General features: G+C 38.5%; 1 protein-coding gene across 3 annotated transcripts in view; it reads right to left on the bottom strand.

The window, feature by feature from the left end:
• Window positions 1–20,997, bottom strand: part of pitpnm3 (PITPNM family member 3) — a 111,543-nt gene that overhangs the window by 13,769 nt on the left and 76,777 nt on the right. For all 3 annotated transcript variants that reach the window (XM_041995176.1, XM_041995177.1, XM_041995178.1), the window contains 5 exons: window positions 14,658–14,847; window positions 14,039–14,161; window positions 11,564–11,745; window positions 7,867–8,024; window positions 7,207–7,377 (listed from right to left, as the gene is read on the bottom strand). In XM_041995176.1, coding sequence (XP_041851110.1) covers window positions 7,207–7,377; window positions 7,867–8,024; window positions 11,564–11,745; window positions 14,039–14,161; window positions 14,658–14,847 — 824 coding nt within the window. The remainder of the gene's footprint in view (window positions 1–7,206; window positions 7,378–7,866; window positions 8,025–11,563; window positions 11,746–14,038; window positions 14,162–14,657; window positions 14,848–20,997) is intronic.

Here is a 20,997-nt window from a genome sequence, read left to right as displayed (position 1 = left end):
TCTTTAAATCAATGCTCTTATTTGCCCAATAAGATCTGTGCATAAATAAGCCCACCAAGCCTCTGGGTATATACTTTCTAGTGCCTATTTGAGATGATATGGGATGATACAATATAAGAGGAAAATAAGAACTTTCCCAGGTCATTTCCCAGGTCACAGACCTGAGATACGGCATGTTTATCCTAATAAAATATTTGATCTTTTGTTTTTAGCAGTGCCTACAAATATTTGAACACGTATGAAGACTTTAAAAATATTCTCCTTTTCAATTATTTAACTGCAGTTCACCTGTTTGTGACAAAAAATTTTCCCTTTGCTTTTTCCTTTTGTTATAAAGCATTGCCTGTTTCATTTCCCTCCACAACCATTTTTTAGGATCCAGATCTGAGCTTAGATGAGACTGCTTTGTAACCCTACATTTTTTTGGCTTGAGCTGTTCTTTAGAGGATTTGATGCTGTAATAATAATATTAGCCTAATGTAAAGTTCACCTCTGGTTCATCTTTCAGACAGATATTTCCAGATTATCTAGAAGATAATGTAGAATTCACAGCTCAAACTTTGGTGACATGTTGCCCAGTTGCCTTTCAGCGCAGGGACTGCCTTTACTGCCCTTCATTGTTATGTTAAGGTAAGGAAAAGAGGCAGATGTAAAATGGTGGAACATGTTTTTATCAGTGTTGCTGTCACACCTCTGACTTTACACACTGACAGAGCACTACACCTCCTCTGTTTAGTGACTATGAAAGACAAAATGTGCGCAACGTTTGTCTAATAACAGCATCAGTTTTGCAGTGATCTAGTGAAATCTGTGCCTCTGAGGTAGTGAAGCAACAATATTTACACCAATATGCTTCAAAGTACCAGTGATATTTCTGTCCTTAAAAGTGTCTTTGATTAATTTGACCAGAGCAAATTATTCCAAATGGCCTGATTGTCTATATGTTCACATTTTTTCTGGCACTGCTATGCATATGCATTTGGAATTGGTATAATCTCTTTCTAATTGTAGCATTTTAACACAGAAAACTTTAACTATGTGCATATCCTGCCATGAAATGTGGGATTTTTGTGTCAAAATTAACTGAACAAGCTAATGCATATTTGAAATTTCTACTACTTGCTCTGCATGCATTTCCTTTTAATCATCTAAATATCTTTTTAAACTGCTTGCCAGACATTTACAGCTTTTTGGTGAAGGCCTTTTGGCACAATGATCCAATAGACTTAATAGCAAATAAAATACTGGGACAGGTTCCTCCTGGACCACAAGGAGACCCGGCAGGGAGACTTATTATGCTGAAATTATTGTCTGAGTATATTCCGAGCATACGATTTATGTTATTATTTATTAATGGGCTTAACTGCAAAATAATTGTCCTTTTGGATAAATAAAGTTTACTCATTTTGAGATCTAACACAAACACTAGTCTAACACTAGAAATTAAACACATTTTCGCCTTTACTTTTGGTAAAGTGTAAACTGACCTCACCTTGAACCGTTTTACTACACAGTTTATAAAAACCACTTCTCCCACATGACCACTGAGAGAGATTCTCTGATATCCACCTCTGGGACTCTTGAGGTTGGGATGGCTTTCTGATGGTAGCCCTGAGCAGAACTTTAAAAAATGGAAGGAACACAAAAACCTGCATCAGACTCTGTTTCTGTATCTGGTGCACCCACCTGACTTAAACAGCTAGATGACTGCAAAAAACACTAGATTGTATGTAGTGGGAATTTTCCAAGGAATAAAAGGAAGAACCAGTTTCTTTCAACTTCTATCATCAGAACACCTCATGCCAAAAATGGCAATTATAGTTAATTATTTTATATGGTCCATGTCACTGAATATTTGTTTGTTCACTTCATGAAAATTGTAAATTATATGCATCGTGTATTGGAATACATCACCCTAATTAACAACCTGGTTTCAATAATGAGTTAATATCCATTTATTTTTTCACAACTCTTCATTCCAGCTACAAACAGTATCAATAAATATAGCTGTATTGGAAACTTCACATAGCTACAAAGTACATTTCTTTGAGAAGTCTGTATTGTTCTGCTTTTATGAAACTTGATGTGTTTTGCTATCAGAGAGAGAACTCGTGGTTAAGTTAGCTCTGGCCAGTATTTTGAACTCAATCTGTTATGACAATAGAAATGGGTTAAATGACATGTGACTGAACCTTTTCATTATTGCCTTTCACAGTGTGCTGATACCTCTCTCATTGCCTTCCTGCAAGTCAGTCCATTTTCAGCCAAACAGCTAAGTGGGTTTTAATCTATACACATCAATGCACAGATGACTCTCACTCCATATATTATTTAGCTCCCATTTACTGTATGTCAACCCTGTGGGATGTGGTGGAGTTGATATAAGGTGCAAACATGGAGCTGGAACAGGGAGCAGCATGGTTGAGCAGAGCTGAGATTTAATATAAGCAAGTTCCTCAGCTTGCCTGCAAATGTTAATCAGAGCACATCTTGTCTGGATTGGCCTTTTTATTGGAGATGATTCTGCTGCATCTCTGGAAAGAAGAGAGATACCCCCCAGTTTCTCCTGGCACACATTTCTGTGATTACATTACATCCACTGTTTTTAAATACAAACATTAGGGTTACATACATTATCTCCACACAAAGAGGATGCACTTGCCTGCCACCAATATTTCCAGCTGGCAATCATTTTATATGCATGTGTCAAATTTATCACCCAGAATAGTCAGGTTGCTTCCTGAAGCAGCTGGTTACTCAAAGGTTAACCCTTTGACTGATGGAATTGGCATTAAACTGGGTTCCAGATGCAGCCACATGTGTGCAATTGTTTTGTGAAGGATGAGCAACGGCAGCAGAATACAGATTAAACCTCACTCTCTCAGATGTGAGGGTGAATTGGATGTGAGTAATAAACTCTCTCAGTCAACGCAAAGAACAATCTTCATTTGGAAATCCTACATTTACTGTGTCCATATCAGTGCAGTCGACTGACTGAGATTAACTGGGACAGAGATAACAAATTTTGTGATAAACTCAATTTAACAATACAGGAAATTTTATCTTTATTTCACTCAATTTTATCCTTACTTGTAGTCCAACAAAATCCCACAGAGCAAATTGTTAGATATGGATGATAACTGATTCTTAGATAATGGTAAAGCCTAGTTTGAAGGTAAGTTAAGGGGAAAGTGAGCATGGCTTCAATAATAGTGGTAGGTATGTTTCTTTAGTGTTTTTTGCATAATATTGAGCAAAAATGTAGATTTTCTGTTTGATATTATTTTGATTTAACCATTTTCTGATAGGCATAAATGAATAAATAAATAGATACTACAAATAGACCTAAAAGTTATTAAGAAAATTTGACTGCAAACCCTAAATTTGACTCTTTAGGGTGATTAGTATAATATATTTGAGACTCTTTTGTTATAGCCGCTACTTCTGCTAGTACAAACGCTGATATACTCTGCTGAGAAGCAGTAATCTTTGAGCTTTAACAGGTTTGGGTGATTTATATGAGATGGGGCAGATTTTCAGATATTGCTGGATATTGCTGCGACAAGACTCCTCAGATGTGATTGAAGGCTCCACACCAAAAACCATCTATTGAAGCTATCATTACAATCAAATATCCTGCAAATGCCTAGTCCTTTGTTTACCATCAGGGCAAGATCCTTGTTTATACTGCAGGGTGTTTGTGCTAATTAAAGCATTTATATAACTGTTAACAAAATGCACACTCACATACATTCACACCCTCAGCAATCTGTCACTGTTAATGAACCCTGTCCCAGACCTCTCAGAAGCCTTTTTCTCTTTCAAAGTCTCTGGAAATTTTGCACAGCTCTGTCTTTCTTTCACAGTACAATGAGCATAGAGAGGCAGAGAGATTACTCTGACACAACAGAGGAGGCTGACATATTTTCTGAAAGAACTGAAGAAGAGGAGCGTCAAAATCTAAGTGTTTGGAGAGGATGGGGCTACATCGTGACAAACATGCAGAGAAAAGAGAAGAAATCTTGAAAATGGACGCACATCCGGTTCACTGAATGGTTTATATGAACACACAAAGACTGTTCAAGCTTAAAGCAGAGAAAAGAGAAGCAGCTGAAAGCAGAACAACAATGAGCAGAGAATTCACAATGATTGCTGTGACCTTGAAATAAAATGAGACAGAAAGAGACTTAACTCCACATCTCCCAGATTCCGTATGAACTAGCTGATTATTTAATGGTAGACAACAAAATACTCTAGCCAGTTTGGATTAAAACACCATTAGCCATGCATCTATATCTGATGTCTACTACTATAAATCAATGTGTGCGGGATGTCTTGAGTCATCATATTTCCCATTGGTCTATGGTCAGAAATCAATAAGAAGAGGGGTCATTTTCTCTGTATTAGCAGCATTTATCATAATAAAGCTCTACTGTTGACGGGTGTTGATGTCAAAACCATTCTCACAGGAGCCAGATTTGATTGGCTCTCCATGCCTTTATAACAACTAATTACTATATTAAAAGAAGGAAATGGGTGATGCATGCCACTGTTTCTTCTGTGTGCCTGCATCTGTCTGTGGCTTTTAATTCAGCACATAATTTGACATGATCTAAGCTTCATCAGTGGAGCCGCAGTGCAGACCCAGTGTAGATGCAAGTGTGTGTCTGCCTTTACACTCCATCACCTTTATCTGAACCACTTGCTATAAGAGGCAGCAAACAGCCTGCTTTGCGACTGGTTGAACATTGTTCATTAATTAAAGAAAACAAAACACAAATACCTTTGTAATCCAAATTGTACAGGTAAAACATTACATCATATGTTTTGTATACAGCTCCCATAGGAGTAAAAAAGCAAGGATTATTAGGGCTCTGTGTTTAAACCACAAATACTCTGATTCAAGGCTGGTGCATGAGACATTTAAAGACTGATGAAAACTACTAAAACAAAATAGTTTTCATAAAAAAACAAGCACCATAAAACACAAGCTTCATTATAAAGTATGATTTTTTCTAATTCAAATTTATATTACATAATCGTTCTTTTTGGTAAATGGTCTGTACTTAAATAGCGCTTTTATCCAAAGTGCTTTACATGTACGTCACATTCACCCATCACACACACATTCAAGCAATGATGGCGGAAGATGCCATGCAAGGAGCTAACTACGACCCATCAGGAGCAATTGGGGGTTCGGTGTCTTGCTCAGGGACACCTTGACGTGAGCTCGACCAGGCCAGGATCGAACCGGCAACCCTTGGGCTACAGGACGACCACTCTACCCACTGAGCCATGCCGCCCCCTTTTTGGGTTTTATTACAACTTAATGATTGGCCACATCAGAGAAATTCACATAATCCTGTCAAAGACCCATGAGGATGTAGTGCCTCAAACACTACAAGCTGGCTATACCCACAATCAGCCATAACAATAAAACCACAGACAGGTAATGTGAGGGTCATTGCTCATTTTGATATAATGCAAAGGTCAGCTGGGACGGGCTCTCTTAGGAGGACAGCACAACATCCTGCAAAGATTGCAAAGGTAGGGCTCAAGAACACAACAAAGAGTCTGAGGTGTTAATGCAGCCGCCGAGCTCTAAGATACTAATCTGATGAGGCATAATCAATTCTAGTGAAAGCAAGCCCAATCTGCCACACAATCCACAGAGTTTAGGGATCTATTGCTTTAGTCTTGGTATCACACCTTGACACACACAGATTTTAAAGAAGTCCATATCTTAATACAGAAACTGACAGGTAAACAGGGGCAATGTGCTCCATCCTTCAGGTCCTTTAAATCAGAGAATCAGCTGCTGCTGTATAACAACAATTTGTTGGATAAACTTTCAGGACACTACACGGATCAAGCCTGTTTTATATAGAAGCATGCAACAGTTTCACCTTGTCATTTAGAGACAGAAATGGTTACATTTCAAAGCTTTGATTTGGAGACAAACCTCACATGAGCCTTGAATCTCTGAGGAGGGTCAAAGACCAGACAAGGGTTTTTCTTTTTGGCAAGAGGAACCTCCAAGGGAATTTTATTTTGTGGCTTACTCTGAGTTTTCAGCTCATTCTTGGTGTAGCTTTGAACTGTTTTGTTTAACCAAGAACTCACGGATATCTACAATACAATTATGAAATTCATAATATGGTTTTTGATAGTGAATTAACACATTCTTCCCCTTATATTGTGTCCTTATGCACCTTGCTGAATGTACATCCTGTCTCCTTTTATCTGTAAAGCTATGTTTAGGGCTCCCATTTCTGAAAAGGCCGCTTTGACTGGTCAAAAATAGGCAGAGAGAGAAAACAGCTCTTCATTCTTTAATTGATGGACATTTAAAATAAACTTTGAGCTGAAACAGATCTTTGAATAATGCCATATATTTTTTCAGAAAGTTTACAGAAACTACCAGCAGTAACAAAAAATGTCTCTTTTTCAGCCTCAATTAAAAAAAATCATGTGCTCCAGTTTAAATAATTACTGGTTTTAAATAAAGATTAGACATGCATCAGTACAAATAGGATGGAAAGTTGAAAACAAATGGTCATTCATTCATCATATCAATAACATAAGAAAACTGATCAATGATCTTAGTTAAAATTGTTGCCTCTAATGGGCACTTATTAGCTTAAAGAATCCATCTGTCTAAAAGATACAAATCCTTATCCTCATACCTAGTTTCATTTTCACCAGTTGTTGGCACAAGCCAATAGTCGTTGTCCTACTTTCTCTATGTGGGTGGATAGAGAAACAGGGGAACCAGGCAATGCATCATAACTGCTGTTTAGAGTGAGTCCCTATGTCCCAAAAGTGGGTTAAAACATGCTTCAAATAAATCAGCAGCTCATTAAGGATGCAGGGAGAATACAGCAATAGCGTGCCATTAAACCAGTAGAGTAATATCTCACATACTGGTCCTCATACATAAACTCATACAGATGGGATCAAGGATCTGCGTGTCCTTCATCCGTATCTGTGAAAATGTGTGTTTGTAAAAATTCACATTAGGAGGTCCTGGAGTCTCTGAGTGTGGTCCCACCAACAGATTTCCTCAGAGGTTTTACACCAGCTTTAAAAATTCCAAAAGTTTAATTTGGCACTGCATTTACACCAGAATGAGGTTTGAAATATTCATGAAAGGCAGTTCTCCCTCACTAGCAAACTGATTTCAATGGGTCGAATCACCAATCATACCTATAAGCACTGAGCGTCCATCTCCAAGGGGGTAGCGCTGGTAGCGCGGCACAGCAAACGGTGGCAACTTGTGGAAGAGAGGCTGAAGCAGCGGCTCAAGTCTGGAGGCTGAAGGGTCCGACGGATAAAACAGGTTGAAGATCTGGGAGCAAGCTGGATGAAGCTGACTCACTGAGGGACACATAAACACAACAGAAAAACAAGTCCATTAGCAAAATAAGTAATGACTTCAGTCTGAAGTGTAGCTCTCTGATGTAAAATTGTATTTAATGTGGGTGAAGTAGCTTATTGAGGTGAAAATGTAATGAAATGCAGATGAGGAAACAAAAATAGCATTTTCCACTTAAAGTGAGGTTGTATAAAGTGTTAGTAAGTTATTAGTGTCTGACCAGCAGTAGGCTTCAGACAGAGCACTATCAGTTTGGAAAATCAATAAATTTCCAATTTTCATCTAAAATAACTCAAAACAGCAAAATTTCATAGTTAGCAGTTTGAGCGAGCTCTACTTTTCCAAGCTGAGAGCACTCATTCCTGCAGGTAAGACTGCTAATAATTATTCCACAAAAGGCCACTTTAAAAACATTGTAAGTCTGTGTGTAATGAAAAGTGCTACATAAGTGAAATGGCCATTTTCCATTTTGCATGTGTCTGAAGTCTTACCCTGGACGGCTGGCAGCACAGTGCGTCTCATGGCTAACACAAGGCCCAATGGGCAGCCCAGCAGGAAGCAGTCTGACACCTCAAACTCAAAGCGTCCAGGGTTCAACACCAGACTGGTGCTACTGCCACCACGCACCTCCACACTCTCCTTCATTAAACTGAAGATCAGACAGAAAACATGTGTTACTGAAATTACATTGTCCTCTTGAGACCCCGTTATGTGTATCTGTCACCAGACAACTTCAGCCCAATATACTTACTGTGTCAGTGTCTGGAACAAATAAACAACTGAAGAGAGTATTCTCTACAAATAAATTAGGACAAATCTGAGATTTTTCTGTTTGGTAGCAAAGAGAAGAGGGTCAGTATCATGAAATTACCTTGACACTTGGGCCCTTGGTGTGTTAAAAGACTCAGATCTGATTTTCAGCAGCCACATCAAACCTGTCACCAGGCAGCATTTAACCAACTCAAAAACATCAACAGAATTGAAAGTGTTGTCTTCCAAAAAAACCATTAAAAACTCATCCATGTGTTTATCTCCAATAGACTGGATGCTGTAATGGTCCTTTAACAGGACTTCCCAATAAGAACAACAGCTCATCTAGAACGAGATCTGAACACATCACACCAGTTTTAAAATCTTTATACTGGCTTCCAGTCAGTCACAGAAAAGATAGTCTACATATTCCAGTATAGTTTAGGCCTAGAATACATCTGTGAAATGTTTAGAGTATTAAAGTAGCAGAGCTCTTACATCCAAAGGCTCCAGTCAGCTAGTCCAGAGTCCAGACTAAACATGGAGAAGCAGCATTTAGCTGTTATGCTGCAAAGAAGTCGAACAAACTGCCAGTGGAGATTCAACTTATACCAGATGCAGACACTTTTAAATCCTTGTTAAAGACATTTCTTTTCTCATGGGCCTATACATAAAATCTGCAGAGTTTCCCTTAACTTATATCTAGACTGTTGCTTGTTTTTAATAATTTGATTAGATTGGATTTTTACATGATTTTAAGATGATTTTATTATGATTTTTGTACACTCTTAATAATGTCCTAATATGATTTTTTTTTCTCTCTTTACATGTTTTTTTATTAAAAAAAAGGTTTAAATAAAAGTTTATTAAAAGTCTGGAGGAGACACATGAAGATTTAAAGTAAGTGGTGGTGATGCAAGAAATTTAAAAAATAATTATGATGCAGGATGCAATAATCATATTACTGGAAAAACCTCAGACTCTTCAGGCAAAATTATGGCCCTTTAATTCCTATGATTTGGGAAGGTGTGTATTTCAGAAAGTGCATGACGATAACTCAGTAAGCCAAAAGCAGAGTGAGTCTAGGCTCCAGGATTTGTGTGCAATGAACATTAAAAAATATGTCAGGGTTAATCTGAACTTTTAGATGTCATGATGCATGTGTTGAAACTGGAAAAGAAAATGTCTGTTTCTTGAAGCAAATGAGTCAGAGATCGGTTAGCTTTGCTCTGATTCAAATGTTGGCTGGTTTGTTTTATCATTCTGGAGTCCCTGTCAGCACCGAGCCTTTATGACTCAGACTGAGAAGCTCTTCAGTCAGTCTTCACAGGCTGCACCACACTGACAGCTGTTTGAACGGCCGAGCAGTCACAGACACATCCTCCACTGCTGACTCAATCCTTCTGCTTAACAGCCAACATTTCCCCATTAAGTCCTACATGTGGAGGAAGGATTAGCCAACAGTCTCCGGCCATCTGTAAAAGCCAAATCAATAGTGCTTTGATTACTTTCTGCTGCTATTTTGGGTTTTGTCTTCTTTCTCATGTTTACTTGTCATCTTTGCTGCTGAAAATTTATTACTGCAGCTAAATATCTCAGTTTCTAAGATCGGCCACATTAAAAGAGAGTACCTTTAAATTTGGTGAGTGATTCCCTCTAATATGCTTAAACACTGCAACGGCAGTAGGAATGAGCATGAGGAAGGGACTGGATAAGTTCATCTTCTCTACCTCTGTAAGCAGCCTCTTGTCTTAAATGACACAATCTTGATAATACATGATAAAAACTCCATGCTCTGAGTAAGTGCACTTGTCATCTATTGTACCTGAGAGACTGTTCCACTTGCTGTAGGAATTGAAGTGTTATCTTTGCTAATTGGGCCTTGACAATATGTTTAATAAACATGACAAGCATTCAGTAAATTCCCTCATGTAAATTGGATAATACTTCTAATTGCATGGGCCTTTTTTTTAATTATTAAACACATTTCTAAATGCCAACAATTATGTCCAATTAGGTGTTCAAGTTTTTGATTTTATTCAGAGCATCTGTAATTTAAAGTTGTCTGTATCAACACAACTAAAATACAGTAAAACAAACACTTCTAGCTAAATAAATGGCAAACATCTTCTGAGCACAGTCTCCAGAGTCTTCTTGAAAGCTGTGTTCTGTGTGATCATTTGCACATGAGCTTAAGATTTGTTTCCAATTAGAGTAAAACAAAGCAAGGTACAGAAGGAAATATTGCAAACTAGAGGTAGATTTCCAACTGAGATGCTGCTTTGATGTGAGGATCATTGTCTTGGAAAAGGAGATTTAATAAGCTCTCCTGGTGAGTGGGAATATCCACTGAGGTTTGAAGGAGATAGGAGCACCCTCAGAAGCTATGGTCAATCTCATTCTCAGTCTTGCTGGGGCTAAATAAGGAGTGTAAAGGCAATAAAAGGTAAAAAGGGCACATCCATGACACATCTGTGGCAATCTTGGGGATTGATGGGACCCTACAGTATATTTGGTGGCAACAATAGTGTAAGCCTAATGGAGCATATGACCTGGAAACAGAACACAGGTTCCTTCTATTGAAAAAATATGGCATTGCACCACTTCCAGCCCATCTTTGGCCAGGTGCATTCACATACAGAGGTCATTTTCCTCAGACTGTCTGGAACAGGCAAAAACGGGCTATTTATAGTCCAGCTGAAATAGATAGGCAGGCAAGGCAGTCGAGCTGCAAATATTGATAAAAAGCTGGGGTGAGACACAGTGACACTAGCAGAAGAACCCGGATGATAGGCCATCACACAACATCTGGATGAATCCATAACATAGTCATCACTGAGTGACAAATGTTGCTTGACAGCAACAGATGGCAAAATATCTGCTACCAGCCTATACTGATGGTCGATGCTTCTATTTTACCTTTGGTAACGTTTATGTAACACATTTTTTTTTTATTTGTCAAAATGAAAAATGATCCAATCATATGAATGTTTGATTTACATTTCTAACTTCACTGAACTATGAATTCATGCAAGTATAAATAGCCCAAAGCCATGTGCACAATCCATTGTTTCAGATTATATATCAGTTGATGTATGTGTGGATTCAGTTTCCGATTCATATTTCCCTTTACTTTAAATACTGACTGTGACATGATCCGATGACCCGGACTGAAGCTATAAGCCAAAATGCACAGGTCTAACCATAAAGTTGTTATGTACTACAAGTATTGCTGGAGTGTTAACCTACATGTGAGTGTGTGCTTTCTTTCCTCATTTTCCCTTTAGATATGTTTTTGAGATTCTTTGAACACCTAAAAACCTGCCTGTAAAAATACCAAAACCCAAATCAGTCCTGTTTGTTAAGAACATTGCCTCCAATCTAATCTTAACATACAGGTATATAAACTGAAAAAGCCTTTAAAATGCCAGACTCCACCTGGAGAAAAAGTTGTGCTGGCCAGTAGATGAAGTGTCTCCATCATACGAGTCGCTCTGCTTCCGGCTGAGTGGCGGACCGCCCTGGCCTTCGTTGGGCACAGAAATGTCAATGTTACTCTTACTCAGCCTCTTGCTGGAACTCAGACCTGGGCTGGACTGCACCAGCAGACCAGAGTTATCCTGAAAGGAAAAAGGAGAACGTGCAACTTACCGTATAATAAAACCCTCAGTCACGACTGTGACTACAGTGTGTGCAGAATTATTAGGCAAATGAGTATTTTGATCACATCCTCTTTATGCATGTTGTTCTACTCCAACCGGTACAGGCTTGAAAGCCTACTACCAATTAAGCATATCAGGTGATGTGCATCTCTTTAATGAGAAGGGGTGCGGTCTAATGACATCAACACCCTATATCAGGTGTGCAGAATTATTAGGCAACTTCCATTCCTTTAGCAAAATGGGTCAGAAGAGAGATTTGAAGGACTCTGAAAAGTCAAAAATAGTGAGATGTCTTGCAGAGGGATGCAGCACTCTTAAAATTGCCAAGCTTTTGAGGCGTGATCATCGAACAATCAAGCGTTTCATTCAAAATAGTCAACAGGGTCGCAAGAAGCGTGTTTAAAAAACAAGGCGCAAAATAACTGCCCATGAACTGAGGAAAATCAAGTGTGAAGCTGCCAAGATGCCACTGGCCACCAGTTTTGCCATATTTCAGAGCTGCAACATCACTGGGGTGCCAAAAAGCACAAGGTGTGCAATAATCAGGGACATGGCCAAGGTAAGGAAGGCTGAAAAACGACCACCACTGAACAAGACACACAAGATAAAACGTCAAGACTGGGCCAAGAAATATCATAAGACTGATTTTTCTAAGGTTTTATGGACTGATGAAATGAGAGTGAGTCTTGATGGGCCAGATGGATGGGCCCGTGGCTGGATCAGTACAGGGCAGAGAGCTCCACTCCGACTCAGACGCCAGCAAGGTGGAGGTGGGATACTGGTATGGGCTGGTATCATCAAAGATGAGCTTGTGGGACCTTTTCGGGTTGAGGATGGAGTCAAGTTCAACTCCCAGTCCTACTGCCAGTTTCTGGAAGACACCTTCTTCAAGCAGTGGTACAGGAAGAAGTCAGCATCGTTCAAGAAAAACATGATTTTCACGCAGGACAATGCTCCATCACACGCATCCAAGTACTCCACTGCGTGGCTGGCCAGAAAAGGTCTAAAAGAAGAAAAAATAATGACATGGCCTCCTTGTTCACCTGATCTTAACCCCATAGAGAACCTGTGGTCCCTCATCAAATGTGAGATCTACAGGGAGGGAAAACAGTACACCTCTCTGAACAGTGTCTGGGAGGCTGTGGTTGCTGCTGCACGCAAGACACTGACAGAATCTATGGATGGCAGGCTTTTGGGTGTCCTCGCAAAGAAAGGTGGTTATATTGGTCACTGATTTGTTTTTGTTTTGTTTTTGAATGCCAGAAATGCATATTTGTAAATTTTGAGTTGTTATATTGGTCTCCCTGGTGAAAATAAATAAGTGAAATGGGTATATGTTTGGTTTTTGTTAAGTTGCCTAATAATTATGCACAGTAATAGTCACCTGCACACACAGATATCCTCCTAAGATACTAAAACTAAAAAAGCCCCACTCCAACTTCCAAAAATATTCAGCTTTGATATTTATGAGTCTTTTGTGTTCATTGCGAACATAGTTGTTGTTCAATAATAAAATGAATCCTCAAAAATACAACTTGCCTAATAATTCTGCACACCCTGTATGTCAGGAAAACACATAATATAATGGGAGTTTTGATGCATTTTCCCAGGTTAATTGTCGAGAGTGGGAGGGAGAAAATGTGCCACCGCAAGAGTGAATCTATTAGTTGTGAGTGGATCCAAAAATAGGGAGGAAGAGAAACTGGGGATAATGCAACATTTAACAGGGAATAAAAGAACATGAAAAAACAAGCTTTGGATGGCAGTTAAGCACAAATTATATAAATATGTGAAATGAGGATCACAGGAAAATAGTTAAAATGACTGTCAGGAAGATCCAGATCAGCTATTGAAAATAAACTGTGACATTCAAAATGATCTTTTTTTGTACATTTGTGAAAGATGCTTAATAAAAACATAGTATTGAGGGCATAGTCAGTGCAGTACAGTGACATAATTAAAAGCAAACTGTAGCTATAACATATAAAGAACTGGCAGAAAATAGATATAGAAGAGTTGGATTTTATCTATGAGAGTCACTTTTAGTTCCCAGGGAGCTCAATGTTGTGCCAAGGACATTCCTGTTTATGTGCATGTTCTCTCTTGCATTAAACTTCACTGATGAATACAAGCTATAACACAGGCATGTAATCTTGGAACACCACTGAACTGTTCTCGTATGAGCTCCTCTAAACCCCCACATGGCCCAGTGTGCCATCATTGTGTTATCTCTAAAACATCGAGCTCCTACCTTCAGGCTCTCAGTGCTGTTGTTCCTGCTGCTATTGTTGGGGCTGCCAGGCCTCGGGTGGTTGCTGAAGCACAGAGCGTCAAAGCACAGCACTCCACCCACGCAGTCACCCATCAGGCAAACCTGCTCGGAAAACAGACTATTTCAACATCCTCTTCATGTTAAGTCAGTGACAATCGCTGCAGGAGGACATTTGGAGGCGTGAATGAGCATATTTTACTTGGATGGAAGAGTATTACGTTCATTGTGTCCTAATTCCATACAGTGTATGATATAGTTTACCTTATACTAACTTTGATAGGTATTTCCTTTTGTTTATCCCGAATTTGCAAATGCTGATTAAACTTAAACAGGAAAAGTAAAATCTGTATTTAAAAGAAATAAAAGATAATACGCAATTAATACACTTACAAGTTGTAATGTACAAGGGAGGGAAATGTGGCAATTATGATCTGAAGCTTTCTGATATGTGCTTAGCTCCCACAGTTTCAATGGATCACACAGCCCACTCATAAGCAATCTTTACTTTAATGACCAAAGCCCATTATTAAGTGATTTTACACTTACATGGAGTGCTCTTCCCCCTCTTTCTCACTGAGCAGAAGGAGACACAACTGACCTGCCCTGCAAATCCCTGGCCATCTTCTGACAGCAGGAAACTGCGATAAACCTGGTTGGCTCGATCGATGACAGTCGCCACGGCATCCTGGTAGCGTGGAGACACAATGGCAAGAAGAGGGAGAGCAGCCAGAGGTAGGTGGTCCACACTGCTGGACACACAGCTCTCATCATAGCTGTATGGGTTCAGACTGGAAAAGAAAACAAGGAAAGACGTCAAGAGGAATGATGGATGAAGAAACAGTGATTTTAACATATCTGTAAAGGACCTTCTTTTGAGTGCAAGTTATTGATTGTTAATCAAGTCAAAGCAAGTAAAGGTTAAGCCCACTTTGTAGTGGCTAATATCTTCAACAACAGAAGAGTGCTCCCCTGCGGTTATGCATCCCCTTGACTATCCGACATGTATTAATGTAGGGTTCATAAGGCACTTTATCTGATTTGATGTCAGGTTTTCCTACCAAGCTAATGTGCGTGCGTGTGTGTGTGTGTATGCATGTATGTTTGTGGGTTTGTGTGTGTGCGTGCGTGTAGGTGTGTGTGTGTGTGTACAATCAAGGTACCGAAAAGAACAATGTTATCTCAAGGACTAATACACAAACAAGCATGAGTTCAGCTACAAGAGTAAGTAGCTTTACTGATGTTTAGACATTAATGGATTAGTGTGTGTGTGTGTGTGTGTGTGTGTGTGTGTGTGTGTGTGTGTGTGTGTGTGTGTGTGTGTGTGTGTGTGTGTGTGTGTGTGTGTGTGTGTGTTTGTGGGTGTGTGTGTGCAGTTCACATACAGATCAAGCAAGACACTTCCCAAGACAGTGTGTGGCAACAGTAAAAGATGGCATTGCCCTGCACTGTCTCCTTGAGCAGCCACCATCCATCAGATGCTCTGATTCAAGGAAGAAGCAACAACATGTGTCAGTACAGAAAGACACAACAGAATACACTGTTTTTTTTTTTTTTTTTTTGGTTAATTTGTTTTTTTTTTGGGGGGGGGGGGGCAGGAACAAAAATAAATATATGTATAAATGAGACATTCAAATATTGTCAGAGGTATACAGGTATAAATAAACGATTCTAATGACAAGATGAGTAATACTGTAGCTTTATTTCTGATTGATTCTAATGGACCAACTGGACTAATTTGTATTTATTAAGTTTTGGCTGATTTTTGTGCTTTGCATTTTATATTGATTGATGGACTGAACTTTAGAGAGAGGCCAAATTGGAAATAACAAGTGAGCGGTAGATCTGACTGAGAGCTGTAGAAACAACATAATCAGATGTTGGAGCAGAAGTTAAGCAAGTTAGTCTCAGTCTCAATGTTCAAGCATATCTGTGTTGAAGATGCTGTATAAATGGGGGAATGAGAAGCAGATAAAATGTATCATAGCTTATCAAACATTGCATTGTGTTAACATGGAACACAGGAGGTATAATAAAATCCATAGAGAAAATAGTTATGGAGATCACAAATCAATTGAATGATCAGGTGATTTTCCCACAGCCTCCTTATTGGAACCACAAGAGTTGCACACTGCTAGTAGCAAAATAGAAAGTGCATTAAAAACTAGACATTTATTTAACCTTGCCTGCTTCTTGCCACATCTTGCACTGACCTTCTATAAACTATGACAGCTTCATTTCCATTTATTGCAACTGCCAACAATATCATGTCTCCCTCTACAACAGCAATATTCCCATAGTCACCTCAGTTTGAATAAGCGGTGCTCAGAATTTTGAGGGAGATACATATAAAGCTTTTGGATGGAGCCCAATGTTGCAGGTGCATAGGAGAGGTAATGTGGACATGAGTCAGTACATGTGAAATATGAATGTACCATAAAACACCATAATTGGAATATTGTCATTTTTAGAATAAGGTCAATAGTCAGAAAATGTAAGCGTGTGACATGTAAAGCTCATTCTATCAACAGATTTTAGATAAGTGGAGCTCTGTATTGCACAGATGAGATATATTAAACTTTATATACAGTCAAGGCTAGCTAATTGGGAAAAGTTTGTTGTTTTTATGTTTTTCGTCTAAGTTTTTGAACAAACAACAAAACACACAGTTTGCATAATTTAGGTTTGACACATTTTCTGAAATGAGATTTTAGTGAAACTCAAACACCAGTACCACTGCCCATCAGCACTTTCCGGTTATATTTACATAATCTGTGCTCTTTTTATTTACACTGTCCTTAAATTACTTTACATAAAATATACCTTCTACAGATATCACTGTATACTTCTTTAGCAAGTTGTATTCTGTTTGATGTCATTCAGATGAACTGAATTCAAAATGCTTTAGAGAAATCTTTCCACTGAACCTTCAGATCTAATTTATAAGTCTTCTGATAGCTTGACTGAGTAACAAATATTTTCCAACATATGAACAATGTAATTACTTTCCTTAATGTGCTGCTTTGATTTATGTGTATGTGAAATGGCATCACACAGATAATAATGATTGGCTCTAATCAAAGAAAGAAAAACATTTTTTTTCAGAGGCAGAGAGCGGCGTCTTGTGTGTCTCTGTGATGTCAAAAAGTTTATGTCTGAATTTCAGTGAAGCATTTGTGAATTTCCTGTGTTCTCTAAACATGTTAAAGACAAAAAAACAAAAGATGGGTCAATCATGGTATTAAAATATGCTTTTTGGTTTGATTTTTCATGTTTGCTGTCATAATAAAATAAGAAATCAAAATAAGTAAGCTAACAGTTACAAACAAGTCAACAGCCTTGTTAATTTTTCAAGTTTTTGTGTGTGTTTAGTGTAATTGATGGTTGGATTGTTGCCTTGACCTTATATTACTTGGAATGACTGTTTCATTATGTTTTCTCAATGCAAAGAAGGAATATCTTGTACCCTAAGGAGGATGTGATTTGGAAGACTTTTTCCAAGGAAGCAACCCTGACTAAGCCGTTTCCTTACAAGGTTAAACAGAGTGCACAACACTGTAAATCATTTATCGTTTTCATAATCTAGTACTTTTCATTATCTATAACAGGCACCTTTACTTATAGATGTCAAGACTGATTACTGCAGGTTCTGAAAAATCTGTTGGGAAGAAAAGAAGCTTGTGTGATTGTTGTGCCTCCTGCATCACAGCATTTAAGCAGTGAGTCTGACATCCAAAGAAGATAAAAGCACCTCCACAATCCCCACTGTCACATCATAGTGACAGATCTGTGTTGGAGGGCAGTTGTTTGCTTCAGGCACTTGTGTTGATGGGAATGAGCATGTTTGAATCAACCAATTCTACTTTAGAAAAATATCGAGCAGGGAACTTAACATCCGTCTTCCAGCCATTTCTGCTTGTAAAAGTAACAAAAATGCACAGAGCATGACTGACGTGAGTGCAGAGCAAAGAGATCAAGGAATAAAAGATGGATTGTTGGGAATTATAAGTAGCAAAGAGAACATAGTGTCAGCACTACTCCTACATATCTATGTGATAAAGTAGTACCCCCTACCCCCACCAAAATTCCATGCAGCTTTTATGTGAGACTGGATTGACTCCCAGTTTGACATTTTTTGCTAACATCATACCCATCATGGTTGAAATACTTCTTTTTAAATTAAATAATCCAGTCAACAACATGAATGATAAACAGTGTTTTCCTGCATTTTAAATGGATTATAAAAACTACATTTAGCAATTGCCCAGAGAGACCCCAAGCTTCAAAAATGACAAACATAAAATACTTTTTCCAGTAGCTGGTTCAAGGTGAATAACTGCCACCTCAGGTAGTGGTGGTTTATAAATGGGAACAAAAACCTCAGTAAGGAGATAAAACTCATACCTTGACCAAATACTAGAGAAAAAAGAAGAGGTCTTCAATTTATTTATTTCAGTGATTAACAGTATTTAAATTTTATGTTAACTAGTGCTAGGCACATAGGAGTGAAAAGTTTGCAGTGTCAGAGATCTTGTTTATTTTCCTCTATTTGCATCAACTCTTCACATAAAAATAAAAAAATCATAGAGGATGCTTTCATTCGTGTTTAGATATTACAGTCAACCTTTCTATTACACCTCTTGAAAATGCCTAAAAAGGATGTTCACAATAAGATTACTCTCATCTTGGCTTTTCTATTTGCTCTTTATACTTTTTTAAAATAATTTCATCCCAAAGCTGCTGCCAGTTCCTGGGTAGTAATCTCTCTCACTCTCCTTTCACGTCTCTGTGTGAGTTTAATTGCAGCCAGGTGTGCTGGAGTCGTAGCAGAGTCCTAGCAGGTGAAACTAGTTCTATAATCAAGAGCTTTCCAAGAACCCAGCCATGCCATTTCCACTTTCCCAGATTTCATGCTGTAGGCAAAGCTGAATAATAAAAAAAATATATAATACAAATAATACATAAATAAATAAATCTAGCTCTGTAATGTGTGAACTTGCTGTTTTCTTTTTCTGTAATCACTGAAGGATTCGGGCTTTGAGCTGGACAAAGCGAGCATTGTGATGCTGCCACTTTGAATTTTAGAAAATTCTTTCAGGCAGTAAAGACCCCTGCTGACAGCATTTATGCTTTCAGTCAGGGTTTTAAAATCACAATACATATGTTTTTAGAACCAATCGGCAAGCTACCCAAATCCACAAGAGAAACATTTCACTGAGGCATAGACATCTGAAATAGCCAGACTCATCTGTTGTGTGGGAACAAAACAGCTAACGACTGTTGCTACACCACTGATGCCATCCTTGTGACCACAACAACTGATGCAGGTGTGCTGGTGACAAGTGAAAACACAAGTCCCATCTGATTAATTACTAATAATAATTTAGTCCTTCCAAAAGTTAAGATTTGAGGACAAATTCAAACTTGCTCAAAGAATAAACAAAGCTTCAATTCTTTTATGTTCTTTAGAAAAAGAAATGCTCTGCCTTCTTTTATGTGATTCTTATGATAAAGCAGAATACTTTTCCCTTGATCTCTCTAAATCATGTTCTCTGTTTGGGCAGTTTCACTGCTTGTTTTTTCTGCCCTGAATGAGACAAGTTCCTCCCCAAGATACTCTGATGTAAAGCTACGAGGAAAAAAACAGATCATCTCTTTAGAGGCTGTTAGCTTCTGTAAAGTGCTCACTCTGTAGTGTATGAACTCTGCTTTCAAGGGGATCTTTTCGAAATAGACTCAGATGTTTCTAAGTTTCTTCCATTTGTGACAGAGAGTAGGAAATCGTCATAATATATTCTGTGATGCGGGAGCTGTACCTCACACAATTATTTGCATATACCCAGTGTATTCCTTCCACAGAAGCTGATGTGTAAAAGCAGCTCAGGGACAAAGACATCATTGTCTTGCTCAGGAGGAAGTGCAACAAAAACCTGTCATGTCACCTTGTAATTTAACCCATAGTAACTTGTTTAACTTCTTGCTTACTGAGTACTGGGGCTGCAAACTAAGAAATCCCAATATCCCAGCTAAGTGCCACTGAGAGTTTGATCCCAGCTTTGTAGTTGTTGGGGCTTGATCTTATTAGAATCTTGTTAACAGCTCCCTTGAAAATGCACTTTCTCTCAACAAGACCTCCAAATGAGGGCAAAAAAAAAGAGGTAAATTAATATTGCAAACAGAACTCTGTGTCTGAATGAGGCTCACAAATCGTCGGACAGGAATAGAGGTTTAATACCTGCTGCACTGCTCAACAAATGTCAGGTGAGACACTCATTATTTGCATTGCATAATTGCTTGATTATGCAAGCACTTGTTAGTCATTACCACAGTGCAGCCAGTGTTTTGCATTAAAAAGAGTGCATAAAAAATTTGTGTGCACAAACCAGAATGTCTGGTTTTATTTGCTGTGGTAGTTTGGAGGTAAAACATCCTCAAGGGTTGCAGGTTGTACTGCATCAATAGTTCTAATTAATTTGATCCAATCATTAACATTTTACAAATATGTTCTTTGGAAAGGCAGCTCCACCAAACCATCTAATTCCCATCTGCATTTAATGGTTTTAATTAATTTAACAACTCTTAGCTGTAATTTCCTCTATTGCTTGTGATCAGTGAAGGAGTGGGTGTAACATTAGGAAAACAATCTTAAAGAAAAACTGGCACAGACTGTGCTTTATGATCTGGATTTTGTGGAGCAATCCGCCTATAGTTCTTCAGATTCTTTAATTTAGAGCCCATGTTCGTCAAAATGTGATCTAACACTACAGTAGGCATAAACCTTGGCGACAGCAAAGTGTTCAGGCCCTCCTCATGATGAGTTTTGCCTCATTAATTCAAGAAATGATTAATTTGTTTAGGGGCAACCTAAATGATATGAGAATATGCATAAGGTATGCTGAGGTGTGACAACAGTGCATACCTTTGAACACACAACGAGAAGC

The sequence above is a fragment of the Melanotaenia boesemani genome, chromosome 9 (genome assembly GCF_017639745.1).
Source record: "Melanotaenia boesemani isolate fMelBoe1 chromosome 9, fMelBoe1.pri, whole genome shotgun sequence".
NCBI classification, from domain to species: domain Eukaryota; kingdom Metazoa; phylum Chordata; class Actinopteri; order Atheriniformes; family Melanotaeniidae; genus Melanotaenia; species Melanotaenia boesemani.
Note: the sequence above shows the minus strand (reverse complement) of the source record. Positions and strands in the feature narration are given on the sequence as shown.